This window comes from Podarcis raffonei, chromosome 9 (genome assembly GCF_027172205.1).
Source record: "Podarcis raffonei isolate rPodRaf1 chromosome 9, rPodRaf1.pri, whole genome shotgun sequence".
NCBI lineage: Eukaryota > Metazoa > Chordata > Lepidosauria > Squamata > Lacertidae > Podarcis > Podarcis raffonei.
Genome location: NC_070610.1, coordinates 51562502 through 51584506, shown reverse-complemented (window position 1 = coordinate 51584506; position 22005 = coordinate 51562502). Strand labels below are relative to the sequence as shown.

General features: G+C 40.5%; 1 protein-coding gene across 5 annotated transcripts in view; it reads left to right on the top strand.

Annotated features, from left to right (window-relative positions):
* SPATA5 (spermatogenesis associated 5) overlaps window positions 1–22005 on the top strand; it is a 145257-nt gene that overhangs the window by 18333 nt on the left and 104919 nt on the right. For all 5 annotated transcript variants that reach the window (XM_053403465.1, XM_053403466.1, XM_053403464.1 and 2 more), the window contains exons 10-13: window positions 5918–6072; window positions 7799–8008; window positions 11126–11179; window positions 13050–13129. In XM_053403465.1, the coding sequence (XP_053259440.1) occupies window positions 5918–6072; window positions 7799–8008; window positions 11126–11179; window positions 13050–13129 (499 nt within the window). The remainder of the gene's footprint in view (window positions 1–5917; window positions 6073–7798; window positions 8009–11125; window positions 11180–13049; window positions 13130–22005) is intronic.

The window sequence follows — 22005 nt, the reverse complement described above, 5'->3', positions numbered from 1 at the left end:
ACTAGTGTTCTGTTAATGAATTGGTTCTTCTCAGTGCAATTATTTCCAGCTGTGAATAGTTTTAGACTTGAGAATAATAATTCTCCTGACACTCTGCCTTGGCAAATAAAGCAAGTGTGTACAGTCATCGTTGTGGAAAAGAATTCCTGTGTAATAAAACTCTTGGAATTGAAATCAATCTGCTTTCCCCTTCTATGCCTTGCCATAACATCTGTTTAGGCCAACAGGCATGTTTCAGCAAATTCTAGGTTGTTCATGAAGGACTGTAAATTACATGTGCCTCCATGTAGCAGTTTAGCCAAGTGAACTTGCAGTGTATAGGTTGCAAAGGACCTGAGGGTTATACTTGTATGAACAGGATAAATCTTGTATTGCTTTCACAGCTAATTCGTAACATTACACACATCCCTTCCCCGTGTTTAAAATGTCTGAGTAATGCGCACATTCTCAACAGGCTTTTACTTAATAAACTTGGCATATAGACAAGGAATACTTAGGTTTCATGTCTTTAAAGAGATCATACATAAAATGAACCACGCTGCCTAACATTCATCTTCCTATGCTCTGCTCCATTATAGGGTCATATTTGCTTATAGCTCTAATCCCCGTTACCTGAAGTGCCTTCATTGAGAAAGTAGGAAATGAACCTGGAACCCGGGGGGGGGGGGCGCATGGCATTTTCTCATCCAGTGGGTTTGTAATTCTGACATTCCTAGAACAAGTCAATATAGCCAACATTTCCAAATTCATTTTTATATACACACTTCTCTAGGAACAACTCTAATTTTTTGTGCCGCCGCCACGAGAGGTCTGGAGGATGGCACCATGGCCTTTTCTGCAGTGGCTCCCCATTTGTGGAATGCATTCCCCAGGGAGCCTTGCCTGGCTGCTTTGATACATATCTTTAGGTGCCAGGTGAAAATGTTTCTCTTCGACCAGGTGTTGGGCTAATTGACATTCTAAATGTGTTTTTGGGAGGGGGGTTATTGTTTTGCTTTTGTTTTGGTTTTACGTATAAGAAGAAGAAGAGTTTGGATTTGATATCCCGCCTTTCACTCCCCTTCAGGAGTCTCAAAGCGGCTAACATTCTCCTTTCCCTCCCTCCCCCACAACAAACACTCTGTGAGGTGAGTGGGGCTGAGAGACTTCAAAGAAGTGTGACTGGCCCAAGGTCACCCAGCAGCTGCAGGTGGAGGAGCGGAGACTCGAACCCGGTTCCCCAGATTACAAGATTACCGCTCTTAACCACTACACCACACTGGCTCTCGTATTATGCATTTTGCATTCTCTCTTTTTTGCTGTGAACTTCCCTGAGATCTTCAGATATGCAAATTTAATTTCTTCATAATAATAATTTCATATTGTTTAGGGGAAATAAATTTGACAACCCTTCCCTTGTTTGTGTGGTTTAAAATGCTGTTGTTGTGTCAGGGAATTGCCATTGGCTCGGAAGCAAGGAATAGAAGGGGAGTTGGGTTACAGGGAGCCTCCGAAAATCTTGCAAAGCAGTTCCTCTTACGGGGAGGAGGAAAGCCCCACCTCTAGCGGGGAAGAGGTGCAAGGACCAGAGAATGCTTGTGAGAGCCTTAACACCGCTCCTGGGCAAGGCGGACAGGAGGGAAACACACCCTTCCCATCGCCCATCCTGCGTGTAGCCTAAGGAACAAAGAGGGAAGGAGAAGGTTGGGGGTAACGAAACTCTTATGTTGGGGGAGGTCCAAAAAAAGACCACTCCCAGATTCTGCTAGCTATTGAGCCAGACATGCGCTTTGGGGCTCTTCACTGTAAATAGTTTGCACCAAAATAAAAACCTGTAAAACACAGGTTTGGAGTCCTGCCTGGTTACTCTCGAGCAACCTCAACAGCCAATCTGACATGTTGCATGCCATTTTGAATCCAGATATTTGAATTAATAGAATGTTAGAGCAGAATATATGGCCAGGCTAGAAAATCCTGCAGAGTTTTCTGTCTTCTGTTAAATCTGAATTACAGATTTGTAATTTCGAAGGTTCATCTGATGTTGATAAAAGGTTAGGTGCCTGAAAATTGTTTTCTTTTATTTATGTTAATATTCAGGAGACATTCCTCATTTCCAAATTCCTGAATCTTGTGCTTCTCACTTGGTGGCCCATGCATGTTCCAATCCAGGAAGGAATATCTGTCTGACAAAGTAGACTTTCCTTTTTCTTATTCTGTAGGTGGTGAATGCCGTGATGTGGTTCTTGCGGTTGTGTTCAGGTCTTGGTTGTGGGCTTCCTGTAGTTCCTAGTCAGCCGCGATAAGAATAGGATGCTGGACTGGATGGGCCTTTGATCTAATCCAGCAAGATTCTTCATGAGTTTAGAATGTTTGACTTATAAGGGATTCTGATAAGAAATTCTGAAGCGCCACAATTTTAGGGGGGGATGGTTAGAAATGATGGTTGTTGTTGTCGTTGATTGCAAGCCTCACTTCCCCCCCCCAAAGGTCAACCGTGGAAAGTTAAAGTGCGGCTTAAACTCGCAACCTTACAAAACTCAGCTTTTACAATCTCGCTGCTGAAACAGACATACAGTAAATCGGAACGGGTGTGAGTGCCTGCGGAGTTTTAAGGGAGTGACTTATATTCAGGTGCGGCTTACATTTGGGCCAATACGGTAATTAATTAATAGGCTCCTTACTTGTCAAAGTGTCCTGTAAGTGATTTATAAGTAAAAAACAGATCATAAAGAATATAGTCACACATAATTAAAGCATGCAATAAACAATTTCATCAAAACATAAAAAATAAGCATCCACCCACAACTAAATAATCTACAATAAATAATCTTATCAAAACAACATAACAGTTAATTAAAACAGGAGATCAGGGGAATGTTTGTCCAGATAAGTGTATTCCCAAGAGTTAGCTGGGTGACAATTCTGATGGGGGTCTCTCATATTTTAGCAGGCAAAACATTTCCAACATGGGGTGCCTCTGGCCCTGTTGTAATTTGGGCGCTGTCTTAGGAGCAATGATGGCACAAGGTTCTCTTATGCTACATCCTTAAAGCCTTCCACTGTTGCTAGGTGGAAATAATTTTAGGTCATTTGTCTATTTCTGATATTTAGGCTGGGAGTGTTTCTTATGCAAGCAAAATGGCTCCACCCATGCACAAGAAGGAAGTATCAATAACTTGTTAGTTTGCAGAAATAGGATATATATATATATATATATATATATGTGTGTGTGTGTGTGTGTGTATGAAAGGGGGCAGAGAAACCCCCAAACAACCAGTGAGAGCTGAGAGTGTTTGGTAGCTATGGAATGTTGACTGTGGAATGGAGTGTCATGGAGGACAAGAAGAATATTTCACACTGCAACATTTTGTTGCAGGTCACACAAGTAGAAGAATAGGATGTGGGTAAATGCAGCAACTGGCAGTGATTTGCTTTTACAAAGGTTACATGAACCACATAAAAAACCTTAAAGCAAATACTGTAGATTTTTGTTGTTTTGTTTAGGTAGTCTCTTGTTTCAGAATGATTACTTGTTTTGAATAAGAGTTGCAAGGGAGGTCAAATAATTAGTTGGTGGTAAGAGAACATGATTGTTCACTAAGCCACTGGAAATAGGTGCCATCTGATACATAAGCATGTGCTCAAAGCCAACTTACAATAGAAGGTAAAGGATGCATCTGATCCAAAACGTGCTTCAACAAACCCTATCTGAAAAACCTCGTTTGTGTTGGCCAGATGTTCACTATTTTCTGGGCTGCAGTTTAAACAAAATGTGCGTTTTGAGTTCATTACTCAGGGCTTGTGCAATCTTACAAATTAGAAGCCTAATCTGGATGTCTTTTTTCTTTTTTAACGTGCCTTTAAAGAAAGGGTTATATATTTATCTTCCTGGCAAGGTACTGACTTTATCCTTTCCTGGCCATAATGCAACCAATTTTTAAAGGTCAAGGATCAGTGGGGAGGGCAGGAACAAATGATGCTAACAAGAGGAAACAGGAAGAACTGAGGTCTTGCTTTCAATCTGTCTTTCATTATTCCTTTATTGTAAAATATTCTTTCAATTAAAGGCTGACCTGTAGCACGGCGTGCACACACCCATATCTTAATCATTAGAAGGCTTAATGGATTCAAGCTTTATTTTGGACAGTTCTGACGTTGCTTATCTTTTTTTCTGTTTTAAGATTGCAATTCTTTATTGCTAATTTGTAAAACTATGGCAACAGGGGAAGGCGGTGTTCTTGCTTGACCCTTGCAGTGACGGTGCTTAATAGGAACTGTGTTTTTCCTGGATATTTTTAATGGAGTAGCTACAGATAAAGAACAAGAACTCCTTTTTAAAGATACGTCATGTAAAGGGAAATGGGACAAGTTGTTAAATGCTGCTTTTCTGCATACGATATTTTATTGAAAGGTTTTGGGTTGGAAATAAGGAGGGTATACTTGATGAAGACCGAAAGAGGTCATTATTTTTGATCAGTGAATCAAACCACAAGTAAATATTTTGCTTCTTTAAACAAAGAGATTAACTTTTGAATTCTCTTACAATGTGGGACATTATCTCTAGCAAAAATCTTAGATATGCACGGGCTAACTTTCTCAGTGAAATAACTGGTTTATTCTTTTAATTGGAAGCGTTGGTGTGCTTGAACCTAGGAACAGCAATCATTCTTTCTATACCACATTACAGTATGCTTAATTTGAAAATAATATATTGCTTTATATGAAGAAAATGCATGACAACACTAGATGCTAAAGGGCATTGGTGTATTTTGCCGTTAGCAATTCATACGGCATATTGTTGAACGTTCCATATTGAAAGCGACATTTAATGATGTCTGTTTGGCTTCTATTCTTCCCTCCAGCCCCTTCCAGACATAAGAGACTTGATTATGATTACTTGCTAGTTTTATAGACTCTGCATGTGAGCAGAGATTATTATTTCACATTTTCAGGACCAAAGCATGCATTGCAAATATGTTCTGATATGCCCTACTTCAAATGAAGCAATCATTTTTTTGTCTGTTGTTTGGTGAACTTTGTTCTTTTAATTTAGAGCAGTAAATGTTTTGGATAATAAAAAAGTTCCATTGATTTTCGAGGGCAGGAAAATCACATTCAACTTGAAGCAAGTGTTCCCCACATTTTATAGGTTTGTGTTTGTTTAGTCCCCCCCCCCACCCAATGCCTGTGTAGGTGTAATCAACACATGAATTCAAACACTTAATGTTATGTGGTGTGGCTCCCTAAGAGGTATGGAGCTAATCTTTTCTGAGGATCATACTTGGGCCATCTTACATGGAAATTCTTCCATCACCCATAGATGTACAATGAATAATTGAAGTTTGTGTTGTTGTTTTTTAAAAAGAGGTGACAGTGGCACTATGCAGCTAGGTAAAGGCACAATTTTCTAAATAAATGCCATGCAAATCCTATTACGATGAAAACAGCAGGTTTTAAATTTGCCGCCCTACCAAGTCAAAATATTACCAGCTGCCACTGAGGAAAAGCAAATGAGTTTGATCTTTTTTTCATACGGGACAGACAACATTATATTAGAGCTCAGGTTGGCCCTCATATATTCTCGCTCTCCCTTTACTATGTAAGCTTGTGAGCAAAGGCTGATGTGAGGCTGCGTGTGCGTGTGTGTGTTACAGGGCCTAGCTTACATGATATTTAAGAAATTCTGCCAGTATTCATCTGTTCCCTCCTTAATATTTTCGTCCCACAGAGGAACAATTATTTTATATGAATGTAATCTTACATTATTGAGATATAGTAAACTTGTCATATTCTTTCCCTGCTTGATTACTTCAAATGAGGATTCAAATGAATTCTCCTTATCCCTGGGTGTATCTATTTTATGTCATACGTGGCACGCCATATATTTGTGGGGAGCGATAATCTGATGCTGTGTTTTCGTATTCTGTGCCTTGTGCAGGCTTGTATGCTTTACGGAGAGTACTTGGGGAGAAAGCAAACCTCTTGGATGAAGACGTGTCTGGATCAGTGATAATTACTCGCAGCGACTTCCTGCAGGCAATGAACGACGTCAGGCCCAGTGCCATGAGGGAAGTGGCAGTTGATGTGCCAAAAGTAAGTTTTGCCCAGTACAATATTCTGAAATAATTATTCAAACATAGGAAAGCCACATACTTGATAGCAGTCACGCCTGATGACAATTGTAGCTCAAGGGAGACAGCCAATGCCCTTTATATGTGTTGTGGGAGGGGGGTGTTATTGGTTTGTTGTTGTTCTTGAGTTTATTATGTGTTTTGTGGTTTTTAATATTGCAATTTTGCGTTGTGAACCGCCCTGATCTACTGACGAAGGGCAGAGATTTATTGCTGCTTCTGCAAAGCCATTTTAACTCAGGAATCTTCTGCCCTGGGTGGTTGTTAATTTTGGGGTTGGCTCCAGGTTCAATGGGGCTTCTCACAGACGCTGATATTCGTTTTCCATGACAGGCTGACATAGCGATGGCAGCAGTGCTCTGGTAAGTGGAATATTGTGGGAAACAAAAAATGGCAGTGACTCCCAGATTCACATTTTTGGTCTGATTGGAACCCTCGGGACATTTGTTTGTTTGTTTTGTTTCTAAAGGCAGGCACTAGCGGTAGACCCTGCTGGGCCTGCAGCAGCTGCCTGAGTGTGCTGACACTAAAGGTAAAGGGACCCCTGATCATTAGGTCCAGTCGTGGCCGACTCTGGGGTTGCGGTGCTCATCTCGCTTTATTGGCCGAGGGAGCCGGCGCACATCTTGCAGGTCATGTGGCCTGCATGACTACGCCGCTTCTGGCAAACGAGAGGAGCGCTCGGAAACGCCGTTTATCTTCCTGCCGGAGCGGTACCTATTTATCTACTTGCACTTTGACATGCTTTCGAACTAGACCTTGCTAATTCACGAGCCTCAGTAGTGTACAGTCATACCTTGGGTTACAGATGCTTCAGGTTGCATTTTTTGGGGTTTGGGTACTGGGACAGGTTACTTCCGGGTTTCAGCGGTCACACATGCACAGAAGCGCCAAATCGCAACCCATGCATGCGCATGCGCGGCGCTGCAGGTTACAAACGCTGCAGGTTGCAAACATGCCTCCCACACGGTTCACATTCACCACCTGAGCGTCCACTGTATAGTAAACACCTGATTCTTTTGCTTTCCTCTTCTGGTTTGACTTAGAAGAAGGTATGGAGGAGAGGGTGGGGAAAGCCAAGGGGTGGGCTGTTAGTTACTGAGATGACTAATGAGTACAGTTATTTTAAAATAAATTAAAAAATTGTCCAGTAGCACCTTAGAGACCAACTAAGTTTGTTCTGGGTATAAGCTTTCGTGTGCATGCACACTTCTGAAGAATTGTGCATGCACACAAAAGCTTATACCCAGAACAAACTTAGTTGGTCCCTAAGGTGCTACTGCACAATTTTTTAATTTATTTCGACTGCATCAGACCAACATGGCTACCTACCTGAATCTAGTTATTTTGAAAGTTCACCTCGTGTTATTCAGATCAACCATGTCCATCCTGAACTCTGTTAATAATCAGTTACCACCTCCCTTCTTTCTCTCAGTTATGTCTGCTTTCCGCTCAGTGCAAAAATAGTTTTGAGCTTTGAGCAGCTTTAAGGCATCAAACCCTATTTCCCCATCATTTCTGTAAATGCAGTGGAAGCCTTTTAGTGCAGCACTGATAGAATGTGATTTTAAATCATTGTGTGTATTTATAACAGCTACAATTTTTGTGTGTGAGAGTGGAATACTTCTATTCTTCTACTCTACAAAAAAATCTCCTGGTGATTCATGACTGGGTTGTTTGTTTTACAGGTATCCTGGTCAGACATTGGAGGGCTAGAAGATGTCAAACTGAAATTGAAACAAGCAGTGGAATGGCCACTGAAGCATCCCGAGTCTTTCATTCGAATGGGGATTCAGCCACCAAAGGGAGTACTACTCTATGGACCTCCGGGATGCTCAAAAACCATGATTGCAAAGGCATTGGCCCATGAAAGTGGGCTGAATTTCTTGGCAGTGAAGGTAAATGGCATTTCTAGTTTTAAGGCAGGACATTATAGGGATACGTGTGGAACATGAAATGCTGATACACCTGCGCTTCTTGGTAACTTTGTGTTGGCCTGTGTCTGAAGTGAAATGGGGGAGCTGTTTCTGCATTGGAAACACATGGCACCCCTCCTTTGTCCTACTTTGGACAAAAAAAAAGCAAGTCACTTGAACCTTCCTGTTTAACTGATGCACTTTGAAGCAATACTTGTATCCAGTGTTCCTTCTATTCAGAGTAGAGCCATTGAAATGAATGGGCATGACTAATTTAGGTCCGTTAGGTTTTGTGGGTCTACTCTGATGAGAACATAGTTGAACAGCCTTCAATTGTTTATTAATTTATTTTATTTCACAAAATTTATATACCATTTGATTGTGAAGGAAAAAACCTCAAGGCACCTCACAGAAGCAGTGAAGCTATCAGTAAAAGCTGTTTAAAACAGCTATTTAAAACATTCAACTAATAATTAAAATTAGCAGTAAGCTAAAATGTTGCCTCTAATTGCAGAAACTTGACTTTGTCCCTCTTTAACTATTTTACACAAAAGGGACGCGGGTGGTGCTGTGGGTTAAACCACAGAGCCTAGGGCTTGCCGATTGAAAGGTTGGTGGTTCGAATCCCCACGACAGGGTGAGCTCCCGTTGCTCCGTCCCTGCTCCTGCCAACCTAGTAGTTCAAAAGCATGAAGTGCGAGTAGATAAATAGGTACCGCTCTGGCGGGAAGGTAAATGGCGTTTCCGTGTGCTGCTCTGGTTTGCCAGAAGCGGCTTAGTCATGCTGGCCACATGACCTGGAAGCTGTACGCTGGCTCCCTCGGCCAATAAAGCGAGATGAGCACCGCAACCCCAGAGTCGGCCACGACTGGACCTAACGGTCAGGGGTCCCTTTGCCTTTAACTATTTTACACAGTACATAGACTGTAGAATTGGCTACAAACAAGATGTAGAGATGGCAGCCCACATGGGTGGGTGGCTTTAAAGGGGGGTTATACAGATTCATGGAGGTTGAGGCTATCAATGGCTACCCTCCAGTTGCTGGGGAACAGGATTGGTTCAGAGTTCTGTTGTGCTCATGACTTCATGTAGACTTCTGGTTGTCCACTGTGAGGACAAGATGCTAGACTAGCTATGGCTTCTGTCTGAACCAGCAGAGCTCTTGTGTTCTTAAATGGGATTAATAATTTCCACTCATAGGTTATACTAGGCTACATGCAAATCTGAGTAACAACCCCTTAATTGCCAGTTTTTATAAACAAAAGCAAGTGTTTTTGTGCAGAGAAGTGGGGAGGGCCCTTAACCCTTTCCTGTCTCTACTATTTTCCTGCTGGAATTCCCCCTGTTTTTCCTCCTGTGATAGGATTCCAGGTGCATATGGGGTGTAAACATAATCGGAAACCTTGGCAGTTGGTTGGGAGGCAGGGAGTTGGAGTGGAAAAACAGTACACAGGAAGAAGGTGAAAACACTCCTTTGCTATTTCTCCATACAAGAACACCTACTGCCAAACTGCTTTTGTTTAAAAACAAGTTACAAGATATGAAAACTGTGTGTAATGTGTTGCTTGACCTCGGGCTATCAATCCATAAAAGAGAAGTGTTAAATAATTAGGCCTTTCTGGAGTGCCAAATGATCTAGCACTCTCTGGATTTTAAGAATACTTTAGAAACTAGCTGGCAAAACTTGTAGTGCCTCAAAAGAGCAAGAACAACATTTATGCAGGCAGAAGAGAGTCAGCGACTCCAGCATATTATTTGTATTTAGTAAATGTGTCCAATTGCGGTGGAAGGTTTTTTGGTAGAAAATGTTCTTGGTGCCTTATTTTCTGTTTTAAATAAGATCCTTTCAGTGTTAGCTTCTCTTTTTTTCCTGATTAGCAATGATTACAAAAATATACAATGTTGTCAGAGTTCTGACTTCATCTTGGCATTTTCTAATGTCCTGTATCCCTCTTCGGATTCCGTTCCGTGGCTCTCTGCCCTTGACATGTGCTTAAGTTTGGTTTGTCATCTGGGTCAAGTACGTCAAAATATTTTCCAGTTAAAATTTCCTCCGCCGTTTTTCTCCTTCCTCCTGGCCGCAGCAGTTAAAATAGATTAATGAGGCTTGGAAATCTTGCTGCTCTGCTTCATGAGCAACCATCACTGAATCCCCAGAAGAACACTGGTTAATGTTCCAATGAGGTTTTTTGGCGGATCCTCCTTTAGCTATTGTTTAGTAAGCAGAAGTATGAAATGTCACTCTGTGATCTGTGCTGATTGAGTAATAGACTTAAAAATTTAGCACATATTGAGCTCCATGCTGCCAACTCATTTATTAAGCAGAGTGCAGGAACAGGGCATGTAGCTTTAGCTATCCAGTGAGCTGCACCAAAAATGCAGACCTGGGTTGGTGTTTCATTCTTTACTTCCACAATCACAAGGATCTGTTTCAAATGTTGCACTACTTAATATAATCTCTTAGCGGTTTACATAAAAATACAACAACATTTTAATAAAGTCTCCTGATAACTTGATAAAAACAAAATGCAACTGCATTTCACAATAAAGCAGCCATGCACAAAACAGGAAAATTAAAAATTAAGAGTCAGAGTCCAGGAAAGCTTGGGTAAACACGTATATTTTTCAGAGGCATTGGAAGGTCATTACTGTCTGAATCTCAGAGTCTTGAGATTCAGAGTAATCTCTTTATATGGCTGTGTATTTGGTATGCTTATAAATTTATATTTGTAAAATCAAATAAAAATGATTTTTTTAAAAAAGGAAGGTCATTACTGTCTCTGCCTCATTAATTTACTGAAGGTAGGGGCATTCCAGGTGGTAGGTGCTAACACTGAGAAGACCCGCTTCTTCACGCAAGTGGCAATCACTAGTCATCAGGATTGAGGGGGCTTGTGTGTGGCGCCATGCAACCCAGAAGCCAGCGCCCTTGCTAATCATGGAACATTTAGCAGGGTATCCTTGGAAGATCCTGTATTATAGGGTTTATCTCTGATTAAGTATTCAAAAGTTCTTCAAGGTAGAATTCTATGTGATATGACAGTTTTCTTTAAAGCTGTGTATGGCATAAGGTAAATGTATGTGACTCTTTTCATGCAGGGCCCTGAACTGATGAACAAATATGTTGGAGAATCTGAACGTGCAGTCAGAGAGGTAAAGTGTTATTAATTTAACTGGAATATTAAGTGCACATGTACAGGGATTTATAATACAATTTATTGTCTGTTTTGCTACATTATAGTCAGTTTTTTTGTTGTATCATGCAGTCATTGCTTTGCAGTAACTAGTTTTCACGGGTTCTGAATTATAGCAGTCTTCACTGCTTACTGCCATATGTTGATACGATGAAGTCAGCTTGTGTATGTATTTGCTAAGAGTGGAGGGTGTTCTTGGAAGCTCAATCTGATATCTCTGGCCCTCCCCCCCCCTATCCAAACTTACTAGGGGTCTGCAGCAGGATGGTTTTGCTGTGGGTTCAATGATGACCTTTGGCACTTTCATAGCACTATCCTTGGCACAATGATCTATGGGGAATATTCGCTTCTAGATTAATTTACTAGGATATTGCCTCCAATGGAGTATTGTGCCCAGGATGCTACTAAAGCGCTGAAGGGTCTATTGGAGACTCCAGAGTGAGACCTGGCTGCCGCCAGGTAAGTTTGAGGAAATGATGTGAGGCAACATGGTGCCTTACACAGTGGGAGTAGGGAAACACTGGTTTCGGTTAAATTAACTCGTGTGTTTACTGTGATCAAGACTTGTAATTTGAAAGGTGTTTTTTACAGTCTTCTTTTTCTTAACAGCAACAATGTCATTTCACAGGAGGGTATTGTAGAGTTGAAAGATGTAATTTGCAGAATGGCCTACATCAATCATGCAGAACCATTGCAGAATGCCCTACATTCCCCTCTATATATGAGAGGCCAAGCTACCACTGGGGCCACATGCCTGGAGAAAGGAGGCGGATAGTGCCAGCAGCTGCCAGCTGTGACCACAGTGATTCTTCAAGCTGGATTGGGGGGGGGAATGCTGTTGTAATCATTGACCTGATTATGCTGCTCCCATTAAATATTTTTAGTACATTATATATCATATCTACAATATATTACTTAGAGTGTACATACATATTGTTTGTATACTCTGCTTGTTTAATTAAAGCTGATATCTGCAGACTGTATAGTCAAAATTATTATTTGGCAACAAAAGGATTTTGTAAGCAATAATCAATACTAAGGGTAGAATTCAACATTGCACTTTTACGAATGTTATGTCTGCACAAGCAGATCAGCTTGCCAGATGGAAAAATCCTCATTCCCCCCTCATGTGCTATCTTGAGGGTTCTCATGACTTTCCTGAGCCAATACGGAGGTGAGGAAAGGGGAAAAAGCTCCATTGCACAAGTGGAACGGCTTCCGCTGATGGGGATCATTAGGTGAATCCTGCCCCAATAATTCATTTATTCTAATGCTGCTGATGTGCTGTTTTGGTAGAATGGAATTCAATATTTTGTGTTCAACGAGTTGCATTCATGGAATGGAGAAATATTTCAATAGCTTAGCTTTTGTTTGACAATTTTAAAATGATAGGAATTATCCTGTTAATGCTGTAGCAGCTGGTAACTATTTTGTTTTTACCAGGTGAGGCTGGAATATCCTTTGGCTAATTCTTAACAGGTTTTGCCAACTGATAGTATTAAAAAGTTAAAAGACATTTAAAATAGTAATCCCCAGATATATTTAGTATATGTTCAGTTAAAGTATATTTGCACAATTGTTTTTGCTGCTGTTTAGAGAAAAATTGGAGGGATGCAAGCAATACTATTTGAAATGGTTAACTCCACAGTCTACAAAAGCGCAGTCCATCGGTTGGACATTCTAGATGATGCAAAGTTGTGTCATTATGGTTTCATCTTGATATTGCAACCTATCCTGGATATTGGAGGCAAACCAAGGGTAACAACTTTATTTGTGATTATGCAACTTCTTTGGACAATCTGACAATTATTTTGTTTTTGTTTTGTCAGATCTTTAGGAAAGCCAGAGCTGTTTCACCCTCAATATTGTTCTTCGATGAAATAGATGCCCTGGCAGTAGAAAGGGGGAGGTAAGAAAAATTATCTACAAGGTTCTGGATCTGTTACTGCTTTGTACTTTCACATGAACAAGAAGTTGACTTTTGTATCTGTTTCCCTTGCATATTTAGATGGAAATTGGTTGGTTCATTTTATTAGGGATATAAGTGTTCTGCAAGACCTAGCAGTAATTCAAATAAGTGACTTTTTTTCTTTTCAGTAAACATTTTAAAACTCCCCTGCTTTTGGAGACTGCCAAGAGAAGGATCCTAATTTTATTGATTTTTATTGTAACAGTGGTGCTGGGGGAGACCCCCCCCACCCCTGCCTCCCTACCACCCTGGTGTTCTTTTCCTGATTGAAATTCCTCCATGAAATGACTGTTAACTCCACAGGAGAAGACTGTTTCCCTGACTGCCTTCCATTGGGGTAATAGCATCTGTGGGGGAAATTGGATTAGGCAAATGTCACAGGTGAAGGCTACCCATACTTTTGCTCCATTGTAACCAAGCATATATCCTTGATCATGCATTACATGCAGGCATGCAAGTGTGCATGTGCTGGGGATGGAAATGTGATTTTCAAGATCTTCGGCTTGGAGTCAGAGCACGTCATGAGGATGTTGCCTTGCACTTTCATTAGAATAGGAAATGGCCATAAAACAGAATCCCAAACTGTATGTTTATTTAATTACACTCTACGAGCATTTAACGCTTGATGGTTTCACGCATGAGGCACAAAAGTTTGTTAAAGACACTGTTTACAGAGAAACTTTTAAACAATGCTCTTTGTCAAACCAAGTCTCAGGTAGACTTTTCACACCTAGCAGGGATATCAGTGTCCCAAGCAGCAACACCCACCCAGCCCCTTCTAGGATTTAACTTCCCCATAGGGAATCAAAGCCAAGTTCCCTAGCTAACCCCTCTCAGATAGTCCAGCATAGTCTGCTCATAGACAATCCTTGTATCTAAGTGAGAGCCTATGGATAATCGCTATCTGAGCCCACTCAAATAGGCAGAAACCCCATTTGCCCACCCAGATCAAAAGTCTGTATCTGACTGTTAAACTGCTAGGGTCTAACTTAAATTCCACACATTCTCTCCTGATTGGTTGTTGGTCTCACCACTTTTCACTGGTTGTTGGGTCACCAGGAGGCAGACCCACGGCCTGTCTGTCACAGTGCCTCGTGATGTAGTGATGTAATGTTTTAACATGCCAGTCACTTCCATCCATTGGACATGCTGGCTTGGTGTGGCTAATGGAAGTAGGAGTCCACAGCATCTGAAGAATACTATGCTCAATACCCCTGTTTAAAGTAAAGGAATGGCATTTCCAGAACCATTTGATAATGATGATGATGGTGATGATAATGTGATATCCAACTAGGTCACACAAAGTATACCCAATGAAATCAGTGGACTTAAGTTACTAAGTCAATGTGCTCTGAATATGACTAATGTTGGATTTCACCCAACAATAATAAGAGCTTCTGTTTTGTACATCTCCAGCTGTAATTTGCTTGTGTGACAGGGATGTAGAGTTACCAGAACAGTAGTCTCTTGCGTTAGCAGTAGCAAAATTTTAGAGCTAAATTGTCAGATCTGACGTGAACATAGAACTGAAACAGAACACTAGCCAGTTGCTGTAATTTCTGCCCTTTGATGCAATCTGACTGTGGTGTCTCGTTATATGTTGCTATATTCGTTTCCTGCCCTTTTTTATTATGACACTTATATAAACTTTTAGCCATTCTCCAGGGCACTATTAAACATGTCTAAACTAATTATTAAAGAAATTACAAACAGGAATAAACATGCCAAATACATATTTTTAATAAAGATTTTGAAGCTGTGCAATGTGATGAAAAGGCTGTTATAAGAATAAAATGAAAATGGCCAGTTTTGTCCAATATGTTCATTGGAGCCTTAATTTAGAATGTTCCCATTCTAGCTAGGTGCAGTTCCCAAACCATCATCTTATCTGGAGATAGATGGAGAAGGAGAAAACACAGCCTTGGCCTGTCCATTGGAGATAGGAGGTGTGACCTTCAGTGTTCCATTGAAGACATCTGCTTTTTGGAGCATAGAAAAGAGCAGAGCAGGACACAAATATTTTATTGTCAAATGTGAACCATATGGGAGGTAAAATATGTAACATAGTTCTCATAAAATTCATCTGGAATTAAATGGTGTAGGAAACCAGACAAGGCACTTATTGGAAATGACCTGTTTTTACAGGCTGATTTTCCACAGTAGGAATTTGCAAATGCATTAGAGATGCTAATGATTTGCAGGCTCCAGAGATCCATTTCCTCTTCTATAACCAGGCTGAGGTTTTCAAGGAAACACCTGTTGATATTGTCTCCCTAGTCCCCCTGTGCTTTTTCTACAGAACATATTGCTGTCGTTAAACGCCCTGTGCCCTTTCCCTACAGATAACTACTTCTGGTTGTAATTTACCCTATTAATTGGCAGTGTTTGTGTAAAAATATTGGAATGAAAGATACTGCAGGTGGCTTTTGTGTGCAGAATAGCATTTGTATATCAGCTGCCTTTGCACATATACAGGGCAGAAAAATGTAAATCCAGAAGCAGCTACATACACGTCATGTATAATTGAAACAGAATAAAAAAATAGGCATACAGCATAATGCTGCTACTGGCTTGGCCCTTATTTGCAGTTCTGTAGAAGATTGTTACCTGACCCTAAAGTAACCCCATGCACCCCTGAAGTGCTCGTTTTGTTTGTTAATTTAATGTATACCACCCTTTGCCCTAAGGCCATGGGATGGTTTCAGTATACTAACATAAACAACATAGTGTATAACATAATGCATAACAGAGCAGTATCCTGCTAAACATTTCAATAATAATAATAATAATTTATTATTTGTACCCCACCCATCTGGCTGGGTTTCCCCAGCTACTCTGGGCAGCTTCCACAAAGACCAAAAATACACTAATATGTCATACATTAAAAACATCCCTGAACAGGGCTGCCTTAAGATGTCTTCTGAATATCAGGTAGTTGTTTATCTCTTTGACATCTGATGGGAGGGCGTTCCACAGGGCGGGTGCCACTACCGAGAAGGCCCTCTGCCTGGTTCCCTGTAGCTTTGCTTCTCGCAATGAGGGAACCGCCATAAGGCCCTCGGCTCTGGACCTCAGCGTCCGGGCAGAACAATTTCTACTAGCACAAACACCTTTGATTGCACAACAGCACTTCCTCTCATCTGCATGCCCCCCAAATATATTCTGGGAGATATCCCAAGCACCTGGAGCAGATTTAGGGTGGTGGGGCCACATAGGGAGAGAACAGGAAGGGAAAGTTCCACTGTACAGCCAAAAGTGCTTGTGGTAGTGGAACTGTTTAGTTGGATAATGCCTTGAATATCCACAAAATACAAAACATTAAAACAGTTGTTGGAGGCTGTGGGTAGTGGTAGGACTAACTTGCGATTTCTATAAGAATTGATTGTATCTCCATCATAGTATCTACCTCTTATTTGGTGAAACCACAGCTAAGGGAGGGGGGTGGGGGTGGAAAGTGAAGGAAATTGCTACGGCGGTGGGAGGACTAAAGAATGTATGAGAAGATTTGTATGTTATTTGCCAAGTTTAATAATAAAGAATGGCGAAGGCTGTGTCACTGATTTCCGAAGTGGAATTGAGCAAATAAAATGAGAGGTTTTGTTTTGAGACATTGTGGTTGTTCCTGCTGACTATCGTAGAACCACTTTGGCAGTCTTTGTTACAGTATTTAATAAATCTTCTGAAAGTAGTGGTGAATTTGGCATATATTAAATGAAACTGGCCAATTCACAGTCCAAATATACAATAAGGAACAATCTGTACTACTGAAGAAATGGATGCCTTTCCTATTTCTCTGTGGTTCTGACTAATATTGGGTTTCTTTTAGTTAGCTGCCTTTTCTTGGCATTATTTCATAAAAGACGTCTGCATTGAGGTCATGTCCACATGAATGTTCCAGATACAACTGTATGCAAGAAGGAATGTTTGTTCCTAAATAATCCTTTCCCTTTCAAAGCTTCAGATTCTTAACAAATTGTGCAGCTGCAGAGAATTATGGGTACTTGTAATTCCTTGGTATCCTGACCATGTAAAACCTAATTCCACTGACCGGTAAACTTTGCCAAGAGGAAATGGCTTGGTAATTAAACTTGAAGGTGATGAATGAACATGGTTCTGTGTAAATGCAGTCCAGACAGTCTGTTTGCTGAACTTGGGGTATCTACGTGCTTTGGAAATAGGATGCTGTTTATACATGTAGGATTGTGGGGAGTTTTAGGCAATAGACATGTTTGTTCCTTTTTGTTTTTTTATAAGCAGTTTCAGGCATGAAAAATTGTGGGTTGGAGAGAACACTACTGTTAAATTCCTTTTTAAAAAGTCAGTGCTTTGCTGTACATTATTGAAGGAAGAAAACTATATAAGGCACCAGTTTGCTTTCTGAGGCCAAGAAGGGGAAGCGTGTGAACAGAAGGTAACCACTGTGCTCTCAAAAATGTAGCCATTTAGGGAACAACTTTTGATTATACTTTAAATGCACATGGACATTTATCTGGTACTCTGGTCATGCAAAATGAAGTGACTGAACGGTGAAAGAAAAAGAATCAAAGGCCAAAATCTATAGTAAAAACGACAGGTTTAGCTGTAAGTAATTGACACCAGAAAACAATATGTAGTAAGTGTCAATTTTGTGACTTAAATTCAAACGTTGCAGCTACAGTGAAACACTTACTCTATATCCAGTAAAGTAATTATATATTTTTCTTCACTTGAAGCACTTTTAACTCAGGTGGAAAGGACAAATTAAGAAGTAGCTTCTACTTCAGTTTAGATGCACATCCTTGCATGACAACAAAAAACAGCCCTGACTCAATACAGTGGTACCTCGGGTTAAGTACTTAATTCGTTCCGGAGGTCTGTTCTTAACCTGAAACTGTTCTTAACCTGAAGCACCACTTTAGCTAATGGGGCCTCCTGCTGCTGCCGCGCCGCTGGAACACAATTTTTTTTCTCATGCTGAAGCAAAGTTCTTAACCCGAGGTACTATTTCTGGGTTAGCGAAGTCTGTAACCTGAAGCGTATGTAACCTGAGGTACCACTGCAATGTGGAATGCATAAACACCTGTCTTTTCTGAATTCAGCTTGTTTGTTGGCCCACATCCAGCCCATCACTGCCTCCAAACAGTCTAGCGCCTTAGCTACCTCTCCTGATTGAGATGGAAATAAGAGATGGCTGTCATCTGCATATTGGTGGCACTCTACTCCAATATTTTGGGTCCCAGTGTCTTCATAGAGGTTTTAAATAGCATGGGTGACAAGACAGAACTCTGTGGGACACCACAGGAAAATGCTTGTGGTGTCAAACAGTGGCCTCCCTTAACTACTTTCTGGAAGTTTGAGCAGAACGACTGCAATACAGCACTCCCAGCCCCCACCACCTTGAGCCGCTCCAAAAGGATACCACGGTTAAGAAAGCTGCTGAAAGGTCAAGAAGAATGACCAGGGTTGCACACTCTCCATCTCTCTCTCCTGACAAATGTCATATCCAGGGTGGCCAATTTAGTTTCAGTGCCATCACTACAGTTTCCTCCAACTATGAACGAAGCTTGCCTCCAAAGCGGATATTAGCCACTGGGTGATAGTTATTTAACATTTCTGGGTCCATGGAGGCCTTCTTAAGGAGGGGCACTCCACAGCCTCTTCAAGACAGGTGGTATTTCCCCTCTTCCAGTGAAGCATTGATGACTCCCTAGACCCAGAGAGAGAGAGAAAAAACCCCAGTTCTTGCTGGGTACAGGACTGGATAAATATTTTAGATTTTGTTTAAAATTCCAACCAGCAATCCCTGGTATTGTATTTAAATATTGATATAATATTCTGCTGTAAGAGGAATCCAGCTTGTGTCCACATTGTAGCCTGTAGTACGTCCAGATTAAACTTCAGTTGATTCTACAGTCGGCATGATTGATTACAGTTTTCAGCTTGATTAACTTCCAGGAATGCACAGAAGGAGAACTGCTGAAGGGGGGAAATAAAGAAAGGAAATGGGAAAGTACTGTCAAGTTTCTTTCTAAAAGACAGCTGCTGCAAACTGAATATAATATTGGAATATTAAAACTGGTTATCTTTTTCACTGTGAATAAGTACTGCACTATAAGTACAAAGCTTATATCCCTTTGCAGAATCGTGCTATAAGGCTTGTTTACATGTTACACTGAACACAGGTGCAAACTGCCTATGCATGTAGAATTATTTTTTGTGAAACAGTAAATATTTTATTTGTACAGCTCAGTTACTGTAACCACTGGTGCACAGACTACATTCTTTTGAATGTCACATATGAATAACTGTACAACTCAACTGTAACGTAGACAGGTTGTACTTTCATTGGATGTAACATGTCAACACCCCTAATGAAGCTACTGTTTAAGCAACCTCACATTTTACCATTAATGCACTTGTTTCATTAATTCATTTGTTTTGTTAATTGATACTTAGAGTAAATGAAGTTAAATGCATGTTACTTACATGTACACAGGATGTAGGTTTTAGGAGTATGTAAATCTTACAGTAAAAAAAAATACTGCTGAAATGCATAACTAACAGCATATAAAACCACAATTAAAACAGTAAAAAAAAATCCCCATGCCCCCAAATCAGTAATGACACCAACATATAATTTGTGTATGAAAACATTTTGTCCAAGTTTCTGGAGCAATTTATAGGTATGTCTTACCTAGCTGTATGGAATATTACTCATATGTACCATGTGTTTGGTGCATATGTGGAACAAAACATGTATACTATTACTTGTAAAGTGTGAGTTGTTATATCTTTAAACACAGATCAGGAATTTATTGTTGAGTAGAGTTGATTAGTCTTGTGGTCTTTACCTGAGGAAATAGTCATTCATAAAAGTGTGAGTTTATGTTACAATAAAGGCCAAAATAGGTTTTTAGAAACTGTCTTGGCAGATGCCCATAATAGCAATTGGTAATCTTGATTGTTGCTTTTATTGAAAATAAGCACTCTGGAAAGCCTTGTCCTGCCAAAAACATATTTCACCAGAACTTGTGAGAGGAAGGAAATAAAACAGTGTGACAGTTAATTACAACCATGGTAGCTGGACTGAAAAGTCTGACCTGGCAGGTGTGCTTTGCTGACAGCTTTCCTCCTGTGAAAGCCTGACAGAAATGTCAGACTCAATACATTCTTCATACTGTGTGATTGTGGTGATTTTAGTGTGGGAGTGTGTTGGCAGGCAGGGGGTTTGGTATTTTAGGAATGTTTTACCTCAGAAACTTCTAGAAAAGTTAGGAATACTAGTCAAAAGATGTGTGTTGGAGTTATAATTTTTCTGGAAGTAAGTTGCTTGAGGTTTTTAAAAATCATTTTCAGGTAACCATAAAATACACATGATTTTCAAGGACAGTGTACAACGTGTATAAGAAGTGGAGCAAGCCAAATTTCTCTCTATTGTTCTTATTTCTCTAGACTTTTGAAGGTATAAACTGTAGAGGATAAGTTTGTTTTAAAAGGGTAAAGGTAGGTTTTTTTTAAACAACAACAAGAACAACCATAATACTCCGGAAAGCTGTTTTTCCCAAGATCCATTTTCACTAGGATTTGTAAAATGAAGGAAATAAAACAATGTTGCAGTCATTTTTTTTACTTGTGTGTCCCCTTCCACACAATACATTTAAAGCAGTATCATACTACTTCAAACAGTTGTGGCTTCCCCAGAGAGCTATGGGAACTGTAGTTGTTGTTTTTTAAAGGGAGCTGAGAGTGATTAGGAGACTCTTATTTCCCCATACAGAACTACAATTTCCAGAGCTACACTTAACCACTCTGGAAACTGTAGCTCTGTGCGGAAACTAGAGGTCTTTCCTGACAACTTTCAGGATTCTTTGTGAGAAGCCATGGCAGTTTAAAGTGGAATGATACTGCTTTAAATGTATAGTGCAGGTGCGACCTGTGTTTATGTGTAATAAAATTAAGGTGTGCTTTATTTTTTTCTGCACACAACCCACACAGCTTCCCACATGGTTTCATTTGTGCTGCTAGGATGTCATATATTCTCAGTGCTACAGATTATAGTATTTTGTTACTACATTTTCTCAGCATTTACCCCAGATAGCATCTTATTTGCAACTGTGACACTGTGCATTACGGGCACCTGTGGGGTATTTTGTGAAACATACTTGATGATGGTAACATAATGGGTGGCATTCAACTAATGTGCCCTGATAAGCGCAAGCATTTCTGCTTGTGCTGTGGGTCTTCCCTCTCGCCCTGCACATGCCCTGTGCCACCTCCAAATCTGCCCCAGAGGGAACCCGAAAACAGATCTAGGAGTCCCACAGAAGGATGGAAAAGTGTACTGCACAAGCAGATATCCTTGGGCTTAGGGAACATTCATGCAGTTCAAATTGGATACAGTGGTACCTCGGGTTACAGACGCTTCAGGTTACAGACTCTACTAACCCAGAAATAGTACCTTGGGTTAAGAACTTTGCTTCAGGATGAGAACAGAAATCGCACGGTGGCGGCGGGAGGCCCCATTAGCTAAAGTGGTACCTCAGGTTAAGAACAGTTTCAGGTTAAGAACGGACCTCCGGAATGAATTAAGTTCTTAACCCGAGGTACCGCTGTACTCCTCTTCCGCCTGTGTTTCAGAAACTTGCTTGGGTGTAGCTTAGGGAGCAATTAGAAATAGAGTGGAAGATGTTCAGGTTCAGTTTAATCTATTAAACTTCCAGAGATTAAAGTAGCTCCCATGGTATTACAAGAATTCAGTTTAATCAGAACTATATAAACTCCCTTAGTAGGCCTTGCTAAATACTCTGTTTGAAGGGCCTTGACTCTACTAAGGTTTC